The following is a 19,151-nucleotide window of genomic DNA, read 5'->3' on the forward strand; positions in this document are numbered from 1 at the left end:
ACCACCAGCTCCATCATGAAAGAAGTGGGTGTGGACCTTACAAGAAGGGCCTAGCATCCTATCAAAGTACCCACTCCAAAAGCAAAGAGGTATGGGGTCACTGAAGATGTTGGCTTCCAGCTGCTTCCCAGGCCAGTCTAGGCAGAGCAGAGCAGTGGAGGAGACCTTGGGTAGAACCGGTGGGTTTAGCTGCTCAGTCCCCTCAGCCGACGTGTGCTTTGAGTCAATGGCCTGGCGAAGGAGGTGGCAATGGCCAGGGATGTAAGTAGGAGAAGAAGGGGCCCTCAGAAAAGGAAGGTCAGGCACAGATAGAAGGCTGTGACGGTACAGGACAGCTTGTGGACTGGGGCAGGGCTGGCGAAGAGACGGGCCACAGCCTCATTAGGGTTGCCCTGGTGAGGTGGAAACCATTTCTGGAGACACTTCCCACTTCTCCTACGTTCAAGACTGGCCTTGAAAGAGTTACTCCAAATCTTCTCACATAGGTCCGTGGGGGTAGGAAAGTAATGCGGGAAAGGTTGGCAGAGAGCTCCAGCTGGGCAGCGGTTCTTCCCTGTGGGGGTTGAGGGTGTAAAGCTTACATCGCACTGTTCCTCTCCCTCCCCAAGCCCCCATGAGACCAAAGGGGGTTTACATCTGCACCCAGGTTGAGGGCGCCTGAGGGATCACTTTCCGCCAGGCCCAGTCAGCCCACTCACCCTGACTCCAGTCCCAACCTTCCTGCCAGTTGGACTTGCAGGTGTAAGACGAGTGGCAGTCCTCCCACCACTGCTCACAATCCTCCCGGCACAGTGGAACGCCTGAAATCTTCTCCTGCCCGCTTAGGACGCCCTGGGAGCCGGCAAAGTGAGAGAGCACAACGGGAGCACTTCTACAACGGCCTGTGCCGGGCGCTGGGCAACGTGTTTAAACTCTACTGTTTCATAAATGAGAATGATGAGGCCAAGCGTTGCCCCAGGCTATACAAGCAGCTAGTAGATAGAGAAGTGGAATTCAAGCTGCCTCTTTCCATCAAGCCTCCCGTGATCATCCCCCCTGCCATCTTCGAGGGACAGTGGCAGCGTCCCCAGCCCTCTCTTCAGTAGAAGCTTTTGCTTTTGTTCTTGTTTCTAGAGGGACAGCATCTCCACTCCTACTAGCCTCTGGGAGAGTTGATCCTAAAATCAAGTGGAAATAGCGGGCCTGGGTCTGCCTTCTGTCTCCTTACCGGCTGGATCCAAGGTCCCAGGTTAGGGGAACACTCATAGAAGCAGATGGCCTGGATGAAGTGCTGGTGACAGGCTGGGGTCAGCAGCCCGCAGTGAATCAGGCTGAAGTTGTAGAGTGGGGACACCGTGAGGTGGGCTTCCCAGCTCGTGGAAGCCGTGCAGCAGGCATTGTCCTTCCAGGGCGAGCACTGAGGGTGGAGGAAGAAGCAGTAGGAGGGAGCAAGAGGCCGGGGCTGGCGAGGGTCTCACGACGAAGGCTGACAGAGCGAAATGTGCCCTAAGAGAAATCCTAAGCAAGTGGAATAACTAGAGCACCTCTGTAGAGGAGGAGCCCCGATAATCTGTTAACATTCACCCAAACAGCAGGTAGAACCTGAAAACAGACCCCCCCCCCAGTACTTCCTTGCTACAGAATGTAGCCTCCAGGGTTCGGCTCCAGAGAGGCAGCAGCAACCTTTGGGAGCAAGCAAGTTGCTGACAAGATGCCCTGGTGAGTAAAATGCTTGTCATGTAAGCCTAAGGACCTGAGTTCAGATCCCCAGCATCCACATAAACCGCTAGGGGAAGGGAGACACAGAGGCGGGGAGGGAGGTAGTCCCTGGAGCTTGCAACCTCTCTTGTCTAGCCCAATCAGCGAGCTGTGGGTTCAGTGAGAGACCCTGTCTCAAAAAGTAACCTTAGAATGACTGAATAAGACACTTGATGTTGACATCTGACCTTCACACACACGTGAACATGCATACATACACACTTCTATACCATATACATACACATGCATAGAGATCAAATACAAAGAAAGGAGTCTGGGGTTAGGGTGGAGGGCCTCATATGCTAATACTTCCCCTCCCACATCCCCGTACTTGCCTTTAGGAATGCTGGGAGGGAACACTTAAGTCATGTTTCTCCAGGGCATGTTGGGAGGTAGACCTATTCTGATTCATGGCAGTGAGCCAGAGTAGCTCAGAGGTGGGAACCCTGGATCACTCCCTGAAGCTAAGAAAGTAATGAGGGTCAGCAGGGTCCAGAACCCAGTTAGCATCTGTGTTCCTTCCCTGACCTGTCTTCAAAGAAGCCCACTAAGACACTGGGCCAGCTCCGGCCTCCTTACCTCCACATAGAGTTTTTCTTCTGGACCAGGCTCTGCCTTGTGGTGCTTAGTGCTCATGCAGACATTGAGTGGCTTGTCTCCAGCCCTGGTGGGCATGACTGCTGACAATCCCACCAGGAGCTGCCACCATAGTGGCATGGCCTGCCACAGAGAGGAGGTTCTTACTCCTCCCAGGCTAGAGAGGGTAACTCACCCAACTCCCTCCACTGCCACAGGCATGAAGATGGGCTGTGGGAAACAAGGCTACCTCAGGTGGGCAGCACCCTGTCTGCTCCTAGGACCTTCTGTCCAGAGTAGCATCATAGCATATCAAAGCAGACGGAATCATCCTTAGAGACCTGACACCCTATTAGCCATTACATGCATACAGACAGAAGAGGAAGTGACCTGGTTCCAGGAGTTCTAGGGGTACCAGGCATTCCTTGGGGAAGTCTTTTTTTTTTTTTTTTTTTTTTAAAGCTCTTCTCCATTTGTAGGCAGCCTTACTAACCAGTGGTGTATGGGCTGGGAATTTCAGAGTTTTAGTCTCAGCCCACAATCACTCTCCTGGATGAGTAACCAATTCACAGTAACCAGAGACTTTATGGGGCCAAGAGATACTGAGGGCCGGGCCAATGTAAGCCATATCCTATTAAGTACCAGCCTAGCTTTAACTTTTATGAAGGGTCCACAAAACATCCACAGTTCCTCAGACAAGTTGTCTCCACCTGCAGTTCTTTCATTACAGCAGTATTTCTGCTTTCACCAGCCTCCATATCTCAGATCCACCCCAAGCATGAGGCTAGAGCACCCAAGTGCCAGAGGCTCTGCTGGCCTCTGAAAGAGAGCCAGGGGCAGGTCCAGGAACAAGGAGGTGGGTCATCTTCCACCTGCAAGCCCTCACCTCAGCACAGAGCTTTCTCATGCTGTCTGCTGAACACTGTGTTTCCAACTCTGCTGTGAATTGTACTGGCAATGAGAGAATGGAAAGAGAGAACCATACCCCCTGAAAAAAAAAAAAAAAAAAGCTGGAGAACACCCTCTAAACTTCAAGAACACACGGAACCCCAGAGAATAGGCCACTCGATCTCCACCACCCAGGAGCTCACAGTTCCTTGGCAGAAGCCTGCCCTGAACCTTTCTCAGGCTAAATGCTTATAACCTGGCCTGAGTTGAGAGCCTTGGACATCCTGGGGAACTCAGCCTCTACCTTAAGCCTGAACTTAAGGCTGATCTCTCCACAGCAGCAGTTCTAAGATGCATCAAAGACAGCAACTATTCTTAATGAACCAGGAAGGTTCAGTGGTGGAAAGAGGAAAGATGCAGCCCCTTCCTGCCTTCTCTTCACACTTACTTTCAAGGCAGGAGTCCTCCTGAGCACCACCACTATGGGAATTCTGCCAGCAGCCTATTTATGACTGACCAGCTTCTATGAGGTTCAGGTGTAGAGCAGAGCAGCAGGCAGCCCCAAGCTGAGCAGCTTCTGTCTTACCCAGCTCTGCAGACTTGTGGGTCCCAAAGCGTTCGTTTCCTCAGAAAAACAAGACCCTACCACTCCAGAGATCTGGGGCCCTGCAGTCCATAGCCAAGTTCAACGCTCCTTGCTGCTTCTCACCAGAAAGATGACTTTGAAGAAGAAACTTGGACTCTTGACAGTTTTCCCATCTGTAGAAAGCTGTTTCAGCAGGACTTTTGGGAAAAAGAAAGTGTATGGAAAGTTTCTGGCATGGCATCTGAAACAGAGTAAGTCTTTTTTTTTTTTTTTTAGGTAGAGTTTCACTCTAGTTCAGGCTGACCTGGAATTCACTGTGTATTCTCAGGGTGGCCTCAAACTCATGGCGATGCTCCTACCTCTGCATCCCAAGTGCTGGGATTAAAGACATGCACCACCATGCCTGGCTTCAGAGTAAGTCTTAACAGTTTTATTTCTTTCTCTTTCTTTCGTATTTTTGTTTTTCCATGGTAGGGTCTTATAGCCCAGGCTGACCTTGAATTAGTCTCAGGATGGCCTCAAATTCACAACTCCAGAGTGCTGGGGTTAAAGGCGTGCACCACCACACCTGGCAACAGTTTTAATTCTTTTGTTTACTTTTATTTATTTATTTGATAGCAACAGACAGAGAAAGAGGCAGAGAGAGAGAGAGAGAGAGAGAGAGAGAGAGAGAGAGAGAGAGAGAGGGAGAGGGAGGGAGAAGGGGCTCACCAGGGCCTCCAGCCACTGCAAACAAACTCCAGACACGTGCACCCCTTATGCATCTGGCTAATGTGGGTCCTGGGGAATCGAGCCTTGAATCAGGTCCTAAGGCTTCACAGGCAAGTGCTTAACTGCTAAGCCATCTCTCCAGCCCCAGTTTTAATTCTTAATCTTTTATTTTCTGAAGCTTTTCCTTTCTATTCCTCTGTTCCTCTTCCCTTTCTTCCTCTCTCCCTCCCTCCTCTCTCTCTGTTCCGCAGCTCCATCTGCTGCTTCCTCCTCTCAGGCACCTGGTGGTTTGAAGGATAGTATCCTCTCATAATTCTCCAAAACCAAGGTGTGTACAAACATGTACAAATGGAAGACATCCCTCACAATGCACAAGACAGCCCACAGCAACACAGAGACTGGCTGGTGAGCTATTCTACAAGTGTCCCATCGGAAACAGAGCCCAAGGTTTTGACTTTCTTTTGTTCTGTCTCTAAAGGAGAAGATGCTGAAAGAAAACCAAAGATGCTGAAGTTTTATGAATAGATGGGAAATAAAAACAAAACACTCAGTATGACAAAATGTAGTTCATGATGTTCAGCTATACAGATGATATGCAAGACACACCAATCATCATGCTGGAGCATGACATTTTCCACACATGGGGATGCAGTCTTGAGTGCCCATGAGGACCAGGCATGGGGCTGGTGGAATCCTCACACAGTCTGACTTACTGCTTGAAACCATCCCCTGAGTGAACTTCCTCCCCATTTTAGATATGGGGAAACAGAGGCTTGGCAATGGGGTGGCAACGCTAGGATCTGAATACAGGTTTATGTCAGTCCATATCTGGTGCTTAAGGACCCAGTGAGGAAGGGGCCTACCAGGAAGTGTGTCTCAAAAACTACCTTAAAAAATACCATAATCAAATTGTGTCTTGGGAAGTTTATGCTGGCTTTTGGGGGAAGCAGTGATGGGTAGCAAACCAGCTTCTATGTGCTGGCTTAAGCAGAGCTGGAATAGCTTCCTGAGAATTGGATTCCAAATGGAAGAGCATTCTTACAGCAGAGGTCTCTTCACAGTGATTATCCGTCCGCCCAGACAGCCAAAAGCAGGTGCTCGTGTCCTACGCAATTCCATACAAATATCCAGGGAGAACCAGGCATTGACAGGGTAAAAGGTTTGGGATGAATGTTAAGCATCAAATGGCTATGAAAGTGGCAAGGGCAAGAATCCAGAAATGAGTCACAAAAGCCATTACTGAAATGGAAAACTGTCCTTCACACTGGTGGGAGAAGGACAAGGACGAACTTGCTAATGATCTCCACGACAAAGCTGTAGGAAATGAGGCAAAATTACAACGAGGCAGACGCAGGTGGAGGGAGGGAAGGAGGAGGAACTGCCGAGGCTGCCTTTCCGTGAGCCAGCAAGCCGGCCAGCAGCACCCGTTTCTTGAGAGCAGTTTGAGGCCCTTGAGCAAAGCTCATTTTGCCGTATTGTGGCTGAGTCTTCCAGAGAAATATGTTTCCTGACTGAAAGCTGATCAATCAGGGCTGGCTGTGGAAGGAGCCATTTGAAACAGCTGATCCAAAACAATTTCATTCTGAAAACAACAGTGAAATGGAGTAATTGAATTGCCAAGGGAAGAGGGACAGCCGAGTTTGGGGTGTTCTGAAGGGTGTAGTGGGGAAGTCGATGGAACACTCCTGCCTGGGGAATCATTTAGGCATAAAGGAGATGCTGGGTGGTGATAACTGTCCTCTGCCCATCGTCAGGTCAACCAAGAACCAAGCCCAGTGAGCTTGAGGATGGTGAAAGCACAGGACATGTACCAGGAACCTCCCTGGGGAATGCGAAGTCAGAGGCCAGCGCGAGGTTTATAGGGAACTACAAGCTCTTAGTTCTCCTCACCCTCACAATAGTTTAAGTATTTGGATCATTTGTAGCTAGAGCAGAGAAAGAGGATACTCTGTTTTCTCATTTCTTCCTTTCTTCTATGTCCATCTGAACACTGAAGCTATTTACAACCTTCTGACTATCTGCCAAAGTCAAGGGATTTCATGTTTGCTTCTCCTCCGCAGCCCGGGCCACCATCAGCTCTTGCCTTGTTTACTGTGTGACAAGCTCCTATCTGGCTCTGGTCCAAGGACAGATCCATACAGCAGCTGGCAAGATAACGTTCTCTAGAACTTTATTATAAAGGTTTTGGTAAAGAGAGTTGAAAGAATTTTGTAACAAACCCTCATCTACTGACAACTTTATTTTGAACTTTGCCATTTGTTTTCTTTGCTCCTTGTTGAACCAATTGCCTGCCTCTTGGTTGAGGCATCAGTCTTGTGTGCGTTTCAAGTAAGAAAGCAGTGTACTCCTTTCAAAATAATTCAATCATGCATGCCATTACCCAGAGTTCAATATTTGCCAGAATTGTTTGTTTCTCCACAGTGATCTTTTCATAATGCAAAGATAGCCACCATGCTCCCATGTTTAAAATCCTTGTAGACATTAACATAAACCTCAAGTTCTTACCATGGTACGTGAGCCCTTTATAACCTCTGGCTAGTTACCCTACTATCCTAATCTGAGGTCCTTTCTTTGGTCTACACACCAGAGGTTTGATAATCCTGAAGGATTCGCCATAGCGATGTTCCGTGATCCCTATGGGTTGGGGAGATGTTCTCTTGGGTCTGAAGTCAGCTGCCCTCCCTGTATCCTTGCACCTACCTCTTGCCCTTGTAGATGCCTGCTGCAAGTTCCCCTGCTTCTGCACTGTGCACAATGAGGGGCAGACACTGCCTCGTCCAGAGTAGATGGTCCATAGACGCTTGCTGAGCAAATGAGCAGACATGAAATGACATTTCTGTAAAAAATGTTAATTCAGGCTGGGAGGCAGAGGTAGAAGAATCGCTGTGAGTTCGAGGCCATGCTGAGACTACAGAATGAATTCCAGGTCAACCTGGGCTAGAGTGAGACCTTACGTTGAAAAACAAAACAAAACAAAAACACAAAAAACAAACAAACAAACAAAAAGTCAGATACTTCTCTAGTTTAAGCTGACTTAACCTACCTCTCTTCCCCTGCCTTCTTTCTTCTTTCCTTCATCCAATTCTCATCTATCCTCTCTGCTCTAACTTAAAGAGGCCTCTCCTTTCTCGCCTCCCTCACTCCATCCTTCTTCCATATTTTCTCAATTCAAAGTAGGCAGAATACAGATGCACAAAGTGGCATGCATCTGGAGTTTGTCTGCAGTCCATAGAGGCTGTCATGGGACCATTTTCTGCTGTTTTTTCTCTCTCTGTTCTTCTCTGCTTGCAAATAAATAAATAAATAAATTTTAAAAAGTAGGCAGAATAGCTTTATTTACTTTAAACTTTTTTTTTCTGTACTATGGATTGAACACAGGGCCTTATGTATGCTAGGTTAAAAGTTTTACCACAGAGATATAACCCTAGACTCTTTTCTCTTTCTCCTCACTCTCCCTTCGCTTCTCTTATTTCTCACTCCCTCCTCCCTGCTAACTTTTATGACCACTCCCATCCTAGCTCCCTGTTCTGCCCCTTCCCTTCCTCCTCTCTTACTTTCCTCCCCTTGCAATTCACTCCCTCGCCCCCACACTCTTCTCTGATGATAGCTGTGAGATTTCAGGGTGTTAATGCTGGTGCCTTTCATCACCACTTGAAGAAGGCCACTTTTTAGGTCTAATCACAAAACGGAAATGAGTGTGAAGCCTACTAAGTATTGAAGAGCTTCCAAGTAAAAGAAGAATAGACGTAAAAAACATCAAAGTTCTGATAGAAAGAGACTGACTGAAAATTGGGCACAGGAGATGTCCCTCTCTGTTCCATTCAAACCAGGCTGCTGCTGGGTCTTCTGGGCACTGTTCATGACAAGTAAGGTTTGTGTGCAGTTTTACTTTGGGATCTGTTCCCAAGATCTTTTCAGTCTGCTCAATCCCTGACCTGCCCTTTGACCTGGTGGTCCTCAGTGGCTCCTGAACTGTCTTCTTCCTAGCCATGCTTCCCGAGAGACCTCTGTCTGTCTCGTTTAACCCTTCTGTGGCACTTTGTGTTTTTCAACCACCATTGCATGCAATGTGTTCTTGCCTGTGGGGCCGTGTCTACTTGTTCGAGCCAGTGGTCAAGGCCTGGCCATGCACACTTGACTGCTTTGTGGCTTTTGATCAAGGTAACCCCCTGCCTCATTTTTAATTCCAAATGTTCCATCTTACCCTTTTTTTCCTCCCACATCTCAGTATGTTCACCTTCACTTTGGGAGGCCCCATTTCCTCCCATGTAAGCCTTTTCTTGAATTTGGTTCCTGGACCTCCTCCCTTATCTTTGAGCTATCTTACCACAATTTGGCTTCCTTGATCTTGTATGAAGGGTACCTGTACGCCTCTTTCTTCAGTCCTGATTGTAAAAGTGATGCAGCACTTGGCTTGCTCCAGGTCCTCACTGTCCTTATCTCCTACTGTCCTCAGTGCAGCCTGCTTTCCTGTGCTGGTCAATGGGACCCTTTCCCTCTCACCACCCAGACAGGGACCACCAGTTATTCTGAACTTATTCTCTACCCCTTCCACAAATGGAAAGTGCTTTAACTTGGCATGCAAGGCTCTTCATGGTCCAGCCAGAAGTTGCTATGGAAACCGTACCTCCACTCCCATCCTTACCCTCCACACTCACACTGCTCCCTCTGCCTTTGCACCTGCATCTCTGTCTGCCAGGAAGACCTGGCCTCGTTTCTTCCCCAGCTGCTCATCCTGCAGGGTTCCACTCTGGCACCATCCTCTCAAGAAATCCAACCACTGCTCCTCCCTGGCTAGGTTCCCTTCAGCAGACTCCCACAACCTTCTGTACTTCTTAGAATTGTATTAATTACACGGTAGTGCATCTATGACATATTGGCAGCCTCCTTTAGACTCTGAGTTCCTTGAGGAGGAGAGACTTTATCTGGTTGTTCTGTTAGCAGCCTCTAACAAAGTTTATGATGTATAGAAGGCCCTCTAAATGTTTGAACAAGGGTTGGAACAATGGTTAAGGTACTTGCCTACTAGGCCTAAGGACCCAGGTTCAATTCCCCAGGACCCATGTAAGCCAAATGCACAAGGTGGGACATGCATCTAGAGTTCATTAGCAATGGCTGGAGGCCCTATTGGGTCCATTCTTTCTCTTTCTCTCTCAAATAAATTAATAAAACATTTTAAATGTTTGAAAAAGCAAGTAAATGGGATTTTTTTAGTGCAACAATCCACAGGGCCTGAACCTAGTTTGTATGAACACACAGGCAATGCTATTTTTACATAAGCCAGTTCTCAGAACATGCCCAATTCTGCCAACCTACTACAAGGAACACTAAAAGTGTCTTTGAACAGGGCATAAATGTACCTATAGCTTCCATTTAATCATTTTCCCAAATTCTATTCTTGGGACTTTTCCCAAGGACTTAGAAACCTCCAATATGTATGATATTAGATGGTCCAGTGTTACATGATGAGAATGCATATAGTCTGGTGGACCCATTCAGATATGGTCACCCAGGGCCTGACTCAGCACTGCTGCATCCTCTTTCTCTCTTACTTTTCCATTCATCCCAAGGACATGAACCAATGCTAGTGTTAGCTTTGGAATGGAACCACAATCTTGTCCTCTATTGCGAAGAAGAGAAGGGGCTCTACATGCCAGCTAGACTGAAACACCTTCGACTCTTGCAGCACTCTGTGGTCACTTGCTCGAGCCCTCACCCACGCGCCTCCCTTTCACACAGGGCATTCCTTGCCTGTCCTTGATGCGTCTGGGACCCTTTTGTTTGCCTGGATGGTTGGTTTCTTTCTTTCTTTCTTCCTTTTTTTTTTTTTTTCTTTGAGGTAGGGTACACTCTAGCTCAGGCTAAGCTGGAATTCACTATATGGCCTCGAACTCTTGGCAATCCTCCTACCTCTGCCTCCCAAGTGCTGGGATTAAAGGTGTGCACCACCACGCCTGGCCTGGGTGGCTTCTTAATGTCTAGGTCTACGTGTGAAGATTCCCACATTCAAGGAGACCCAAATCTGAGTTGGGTGCTGTTGTGGCCAGGAGTTACTTTTTTCATGACACTTGTCCACTTCTCTGGCATAGCTGCTCCCTGACATGTTCTCCTTTAGGCTTTATCTCCTGGGCCAGTATATGCTGAGCCTGTCGCTTTCACATAGTAGAAACACAGTGTATTTGTTAACTGAACAAGTAAACTTTTGTACAAAGGATTACCCCCTGTGATTCAATTTTACCAAGAAGCAGCCATCAAAACTTCTCAGAAACCTAAATTTTTGTGTTTGGTCACAAATTCAAGTGTGTGTGTGTGTGTGTGTGTGTGTGTGTGTGTTGCAGATTGTAGATTACTGGCTCTTATTTTGTTAAGTGATTTTCTGCCCTCATTACCCTCTCACCTGTAATGTATACTCTGTGTTTGGAAGGTCTTCTCAGGCTCACATTCCTGACTACCTACAGCTCTGTAGCCAGGAGACTTGGCAAATGTGGTTGTGACTTGTTTTTCACATAGGCACATGCATAATGTCAAATTTGAAGAATAGAATTGGGGAGTTTATATTTCACAGGGAAGATAAAATAAATACATATCGTTTTGGTTTTGTTTAATTTTTGTCTATTTGTCTTACACTAAAAATGTCCGAGAAATCTCATAATATATTTTGTAATTTATAGAAATAAAATAGTGGAAAATAAATTGTTTTGGGATGGTAAACATATAAATTAGTGTGCTTTCTACTTTCAAATAAAAAGATAGAAGAAAATCAACTCTCTAAGTGAGTTTGATGCAATAATGACGCAGTTGCTGGAGTTGGCAGAGTGAATCAGGTTCTTCAGTGTTCTCTGGACCAATGGGATGCAACATTATGTGAGACTGTTGAATCATTTTGTGCTTTATAAGGCTAAAAATTCTGAAAAATATTAATGATTGTGAGCATTTAATGACTCTAGTTTGCAAAACTAGATTTTCACTTACTAACAGTCCCCTTATATTTGAGGATTCTGTTTCTGATCAAAACCAGTGGGCGGTCTGGTTACTATGGATACTGGGGCATAAGAGGATCCATTGAGTCATCTTGCTGTATTGTTAGTGAAGATAAAGCATTATACTTTTCCATGGAGATAGGGGAAGTCTATCACTCCTCTAAACTCCCTGGCATGGTGGTCTTCTTTGAACATGGAATGCTCTTCATGGGCCATTTCTACAGAAGGGTATGTGGGTCCATCAAGCAGAGTAAAGGTGGTGGTTGGTTCTAAGATTTGTACCTTCCCATGTCACAAAGGAGGGAAAAGCAACTGAGATTTTTCCAAGTAGTGTCTGTAGTGTTCCAGGTCCTGTACCTAACCCTGGATAGAACTCATCTCATTACCTGTCTGACAGTCAAGGATAAAGATTGTCATGTGTGAATGCTATTTGTATGTACAACATGGTTTATATTGATTGACATGAGTGGTTGCTGAATGAATGAGTGAGCAAACTACCCTGCATAGGAATTATAAACATACTTTATAGATGGTTTTGGAGAGATTAAATTAGTCATTCAGTTTTATCTCTTCATAAAACATTACATATAAATTTATATAATAGTATTTAGGCTGTAAGATCAAAAGAAAAGAGCAAATATCACCTAGAATCTGCATCTTCTTCCTGGGAAGACTGGCATGTTCTCATTTGTACATAGGATAATTGTGTCACATTGGTAAGAAATATCCCATTGTTGTCTTTATTTGGATATTAAGAATGGTTTAAGGGGATGAAGAAGTGGCTCAGCTTGCAAAGCCTGATGGCCTAGGTTCAATTCTCCAGTACCCAGATGCACAAAGTGGCACATGTGTCTGGAGTTTTTTTTTTTTTTTTTTTTTTGCAATGACAAGAAGTACTGGTGCATCCACCCTCTCTCTCTCTCTCTCCAAATACATAGATCATTTTTTTTTAAAAAAAAAAGAATGGTTTAAAGATGATGTGTATATGTTCTGAGTTTATGAAGGGTGGGTTTTGATGACTTTTAAAACATTTTATTTTATATACAGCATGTTATCCTCTTTTATCCCCTCACCTTGCTCCTGTTACCCTAGGGGTTGATAATTTTGTATGTTGATTATATTTCCTGGAACTTACTGAAAGTGCTTATCACTTCTAGGGTTTTTTGTTTTTGTTTTTGGTGGAGAGCTTTGGTTCTCTTATGATAGAATAATGTCATCTGAAAATAGGCTAGTTTAACTTCTTCCTTTCCAAATTTATATACCTTTTATTTATTTTTCTTTTCTTTTCTTACTGCTTGAGCTAAGACTTCAAGTTCTATGTTGAGAAGCAGTAGTAAGTGTGGAAACCCCTGCCTAGTTCCAGACCTTAATGGGAATGCTTCGAGTTTATCACCATTTTATATGATATAGGCTTAGGTCTGTTATATATTACCTTTATTATGTTGAGACATTATCCCTCAATCCCTATCTTCTCCAGTGTTTTAATCAGGAAGGTATGCTGAAGTTTGTCAAAGGCCTTTTCTACATCTATTGAGATGATCATGTGGTTCCTGCCTTTGAGTCTTATGTGATGTATTATGTTTATTGGTTTCCATATGTTGAACCAAACTTGCATCCCTGGAATTAAACCTATTTGATCAAGGTGGATGATGACTGTGATGTGTGCTTAAATTCATTTTGCATGAATTTTATTGAGAATTTATTGAGAACCATCAGGGATATTAGTCTGTAGTTTGCTTTCCTTGTGTCTTTGTCTCGTTTAGGTGTTAGTGCAATGCTGGCTTCATAGAAGGACTCAGGGAACATTCCCTCCTTTCAATTTTGTGGAACAACTTGAGAAAAAATGGCTTTAGCTATTCAGTGAAGGTTTGGTAGAGTTCAGCAGTAAAACCATATGGGCCTGGACCTTTTTTTTGTTGGGAGGCTTTTAATTGCAACTCCAATCCCATTTGGTGTTATGTCTCTATCCAGGAAGTTTATCTCACTGGGATTAGTTTTGGTAGGTAGTATGAGTTAAGGAATTCATTCATGTCTTCCAGGTTTTCCAATTTTGTGGAGTATAGATCTGGGAAATATGTCCTGATGATTCTCCCAACTTCACAAGGGTCTATGGTAACATCTCCCTTGTTGGTCTGATCTTGTTGTTTTGAACCTTCTCTTTTATTCTTTGTAATCAAATTGGCTAGGGATATATCAGTACTGTTTATTTTTTCAAAGAACCATCATTTTTTGTTCATTTATTTATTTATTTATTTATTTATTTATTTATTTATTTGAGAGTGACAGACAGAGAAAGAGGCGGGGGGGGGGAATGGGCATGCCAGGGCCTCCAGCCACTGCCAACAAACTCCAGAAGTGTGCGTCCCCTTGTGCATGTGGCTAACGTGGGTCTTGGGGAATTGAGCCTTGAACCGGGGTCCTTAGGCTTAACAGGCAAATGCTTAACTGCTAAGCCATCTCTCTAGCCCAAGATATTCTCCTTACTTCCTTTTGTTCTTCTTCCATAGTTTACTTGAGTAATTCAAACACAGTTGAGAAAATTGATTTGAAGCCATTGTTTGCTAAGTGCAATGACTGTGCTTGCTTAGGGTAAGTTTCTGTCACTGTTTTTATTTTAATAAATTCTCACATAAATGGACTGCACCTTCCAGTGACTTTACATACACATAAACTCATGCTTTTTTTACATGCTCATAGCTCTGGAGATCAGGTTCCTCCCCTTTTCCACGATTGGCTTTTGCTTGTTGTGGATGGCAGTCACCCATTTATTTAGTGACTTTTCCAAACTGTATTTCAAGTCTCCCTTGAAAAATTTCTTGCCATGTGTGATCATGGAAGTCTCCTCTCCATTATCTTGTCAGCCACCCAGTGACCTGAGAAATATTTTCTTAAATACCTAGAACTAAAAATAAAAGAAGACATACTTTGTGAAACTTGTAGTTGTTATAGATTAATGCATCTGGCTAGAGCACTTCCATGCTTAGTCATATCACCTAAAACTCTTTTTTAAATTTTTTGTTTATTTTTATTTATTAATTTGAGAGCAACTGACAGAGAAAGAGGCAGAGAGAAGTGGGCAGATGGCGGAATGGGTGTGCTAAGGCCTCCAGCTATTGCAAATGAACTCCAGATGTGTGCGTGCCCTTGTGCATCTCGCTAATGTGGGTCCTGGGGAATTGAGCCTCGAACCAAGGACCTTAGGCTTCACAGGCAAGTGCTTAACTGCTAACCCATCTCTCCAGCTCTTTAAAAAAAAAAATTTTGTTATTAGCAACATATTTTGTATGGGTACATCATGTGTTGGATCCCTCTTTTCCCTCATCCCAGTGGGGTTGCAGGTGGGATTGTGCATTGTGGGTTATGCGTACAACTCTGTCTTAATCCTTACCATCCTTCTTTCTCAAGTGGAGTTCAAAATTAAGCATGGAGTCATCTCTGGTCTTCCTGATACTGTGCTGGAGTTCAGTAGGCATGGAGCTTAGAGCACTCTTAATTCCTTACTGTACCACTGGGGATGTAAATAAAGTCTAAAATGATTAGATTGTTTACTTGATGTATGTGGGGGGCTTCTGATAAACTAACAATTTGATAACTCTGGGTATACAAATCAGAGATCAAGTTGGAGTAGATTAGATTGGTTACTTGGAGTGTAGGTGAGGGCCACCTGATCAACTGGAATTAAGACAGAGGGTTGGTTCCTTCGTACAGGCCAGCCATCATCCTGGGGACTCAGCATAAATCAGGGCTTTTGATCTTTTAGAAGTCAGAGATTTTTTGGATTTTAGTTCTCAGACTCTGATTTCTGAACTCCATTATATGTACTCTGTGCTCATTGCTGTGTCAGATATTTCTTTATTCTTTTTGGACCTGTAACTCTGACTAGCTGCCTACAAAATGGAGCACCTTGCTCCTAATCCCTATCCAATGGCTTGGGGCAAGATCCAAGAATCTTTCTTCTTTTAAGTGCTTAAATAGGACATTCCATTGCCTTCTATTCTCCTTGTTCTGTTTCCTTAGGAGAGTCATAACACTGTAGAGAATGACTTCTTTGAAGGAACTTAACTTTTCTCCTAGCTATTCAGATAACATAGTTGATGTGAAGGTTACAATCGATATTGGTTACTTTATTCATTGCTGTAACCAAATGTCTAAAGTCAACTTAAGGTATTTGTTTTGGCCTGCAGTTTTGAGAGAACACATTCCATCATTTTGGGGAGCACATGGTGGCAGTGGCAGAAAGGTGGTTGGTCATATTACATCCATAGTTAGGAAGAGAGCAAACAGGAAACAAAGTCAGGCTATACAACCTCAAGGGCTTCCCATAGTAATGCACTTATTCCAGCAAGGTGCCACCTCCTAAACCTGCCACTAGCTGGGGACAAATTAGCTTATGGCATACATTTTACATTCAAACCATAACACATCCCCCAACTGTCACAGTGCCCTTAACCACTCCCGCCTAAGGAAAGATCTTGTTATTGGTGAATCTTTGAAAGAAATTATTCAGTGTCATCACAGGTTTTTAGCACACATTCTCCCTTGATGAAAAGCCGGGTGTCATCTCTGTCCCATTTCTGTGGACCTGGCTTCCCTTTCTCTCAGTCACTTGATGTCCTCGCCGTGTGACAGACACCTGTTGCTTTACCTGCCCACCTTCTACCTGCTTTGCGTTTAATAATCTCCTTCCTCAGGGACTGCACCTCTTTCCACACCTCTTGTGTGGAAGAGCTGTTCTTTTCTGTCAGAGCACATCTCTTGCCATGACTAACTGGTAATAGGGATAAGGTCTATTCAACCAATAGTCTTCCCTGGATTTTTGGATAGAAGATCTGAAAAAGATAATGAGGACAAAGAGATTTTATGCTCAAAATAGAATTTTTAGCTAGAGGATGATTTTATTTATCTCACTTTTGAGCATATTATCATGACTCCCATGTGGGGCTGAATTGCCAACAGTCTTTACTATTGGAATCATATCTAAATGGAAAGGGGACTCTGCAAGGCTGTTGTGTTGCTATTTCCTCTGAGTTGAAACATTCCAGAGAATTTCTCTGTAAGATTTAGTTAGTAAACCAAACTTACAAGGCTCAGGAAGTAAGTAAAACTCACAAGTCTCAAAACAAAAAGTTCCTGAAATTTACAAGATACACTAGGCCCTTTCATGAGGTTAAATAAGCAGTTACAACTGCCAGGAGGAACTCAAACCATGAGCTTCCTGCAAGCCTGCAAGGCATCCAGGGAAGTCCAAGGATGCAGCTTTTTTGAGTCACCACCCATGCTGGGGCGGGGTTCTTTGTGATGTACCTTCCTTGGAGCCATCCATGCTCCTTTAAGTAGCCCCTCACCTGTGCTCTGGAAGCAACTCCAATATACTCATTGTTGGTTAGATGTGGGTGAAATTATTTTTCTGGTCTTTTTGCCCAATCTGTATTGAATAGATCTCTTCAGGAAAAGTCATATAACAATGGTTGATGCCGTAGAGCTAAATTAAAATAGTTTATGGCTTTATTCTAAGTCTTGATGAAGTGAAATGTTTAGGAAATAGTTGTTGACATCTCCCTGCCTTCCCTCCCTTCAGCCCTCTTGTTGACAGTGTAAGAAAAGTGAAAGAGAAGCAAACTTGACTTGATCTCAACAGACAGAGACCTCTTATTGAGGCAGTGATGGGCTGAAGCCTTCCCTCTATGAAGGCTAAAGCACTCAGCAAGGGGTGGGGAGCACCTTATCTTTGAGAAAACAGGCAGGAATTCAGTGTGGTCTGATATGGGTTGACAAGTAACTGAATAGTAGCCACGTTTGGTTTGTTGGATCCTTCACAATGAGTCAGAGGAGCTGCCTCAGTCGTTTTCTGCAGGGCAGAATGTTTCAAATTGTCTCAGTTCCTCAGAGCTTTTTGAGTTAAAGAAAGTTCATCAGGGCTGGAGGGATAGCTTAGCAGTTAAGGCATTTGCCCGAAAAGCCAAGGGATCCAGGTTGGATTCCCTAGGACCCATGTTAGCCAGATGTACAAGGGGGTGCACGAGTCTAGAGTTCGTGTGCAGTGGCTGGAGGTCCTGGCGCACCCGTTCTCAATCTCTCTCTCTCTCTCTCTCTCTCTCCCTCTTTTGCTGTCAAATAAATAAATAAATAAAAATTATTTTAAAAAAGAAAGTTTATGAGTCTTTCATGAAGAAATATCATCAACCCTCTAGACAGCTTCTTTTAAACTCTTCTATCTTATTCTAATATTCCCTAAGTTCATCAGCTCACCTTGGGAAGACAATTTGTTTTGATTATTGAGCATATTGTCATGTACTCTAAGTCTTCCACAGCCCTATTTTTTTTTTCTGCCAATTCTAAGACAAAGACAGTATATACATCTGGTTTCTCGGTTTAGTCCCATTGTCTATTTTGCTAATCTGAATAGTAACAATTTAGGAGCCAATGGCAAAACAGAAACCTCCCCAGTGGGTGTCAGTGAGGGAGTGGCTGCACTCAGACACTGTAAGGCTTATTATCAGCCTAGGTCTCCACCTAAGTTCAGGTCCATTGGGAATGTGCCTTCCTGCTACATGACTTCACAGGACATAACTCTTAAAATTTTCTTTTTCATGGGGCTGGAGAGATGGCTTAGTGGCTAAGGCACTTGTCTGCAAAGTCCAAGGACCCAAGTGTGATTCCCCAGTACCCACATAAGCCAGATGCACAAGGTGGTACATGTGTCCAGAATTCGTTTGTAGTGGCTGGAGGCCCTGGCACACCCATTCTCTCTCTATCTGGCCCCCCTCTCTGAAATAAGTAAAATAAAATCTTTAAAACTTTTTCTTTTGCAGCTTTATAAACTGAACTCATATGGAGCCAGGAAAAATAATTCGAGAATAACTTTTCAGACCTGCCCAGACCTTGGGCCTATGTTCCTGCTCAACTAGGTCTTTTGAGGATATGAATGATGTAGAGTTGTTTTTCTTTGGCCTGAAGAAGTATCTGCTAAATAACAAACGTTTGCTCGTTATCACTGGAGAGCTTTCACAGACAAAGTCAAGTGCAGCAGGGCCCAGTGTGCTTCATCTCTCTTCAAGACTGGCTGCCAACACTGACAGATTTTGGCCTAAATATTCTGTAATTACAGAGCCCCTGCTTCTCTCCCTTTTCCCAACTCAGCTTATTACTTGTCCTTCCTCAATAGTGCCCCCTCTCTCCAGAAGGGGATGGAGTTGGGCAAATACTGATTGCAATTCCCACATGTGTTGATTTATTTTAAAATTGCATGAATTCCATCTATGAAGTATTTGGGAACTAAGCATAGAAGAGACCAAGAGACAAAACATCTATGTCCACAGCATTTGTATTCTGGTAAGTAGAGGAGCCCTGGAATAAACAAGTGTATTTACAAGAAAAGGACCAATTATGAAATGCAATGAACCATTAAACAGTTGAAGGTCTGGGCATATAGTTCAGTGGTACAGTGTTTGCCCGGTATGCACAGGCCCTGGGTTCAATCCCAGTATGTCACAGAGAGAGAGAAAGAGAGAGAGAAGCAGGAAGAGGGAGAGAGGGATGGGGAAAGGGAGGGGAAGAAGGGAAGAAAGGAGGAGAGGAGGGAAAGAGAAAGATTGAGCAGTTGAAGTCATAGTAAGTTGCAGCTTCTTCCTTTTGAGTGGTTAAGAAAGCCCTCTCTAGGGAGGTGATATTTG

General features: G+C 44.3%; 1 protein-coding gene across 1 annotated transcript; it reads right to left on the reverse strand.

Annotated features, from left to right (window-relative positions):
• Positions 1 to 284: 284 nt before the first annotated feature.
• On the reverse strand, positions 285 to 3,738 carry Izumo1r (IZUMO1 receptor, JUNO). The gene is made up of 5 exons (XM_004661878.2): positions 3,650 to 3,738; positions 2,317 to 2,457; positions 1,208 to 1,396; positions 699 to 831; positions 285 to 553 (listed from the first exon to the last, which is right to left on the reverse strand). The coding sequence occupies exons 2-5, from the start codon at positions 2,452 to 2,454 to the stop codon at positions 285 to 287; spliced, it is 729 nt and encodes a 242-aa protein (XP_004661935.1). The 5' UTR covers positions 2,455 to 2,457; positions 3,650 to 3,738.
• Positions 3,739 to 19,151: the final 15,413 nt, after the last annotated feature.

The sequence above is a fragment of the Jaculus jaculus genome, chromosome 3, assembly GCF_020740685.1.
Source record: "Jaculus jaculus isolate mJacJac1 chromosome 3, mJacJac1.mat.Y.cur, whole genome shotgun sequence".
Classification (NCBI taxonomy): Eukaryota; Metazoa; Chordata; class Mammalia; order Rodentia; family Dipodidae; genus Jaculus; species Jaculus jaculus.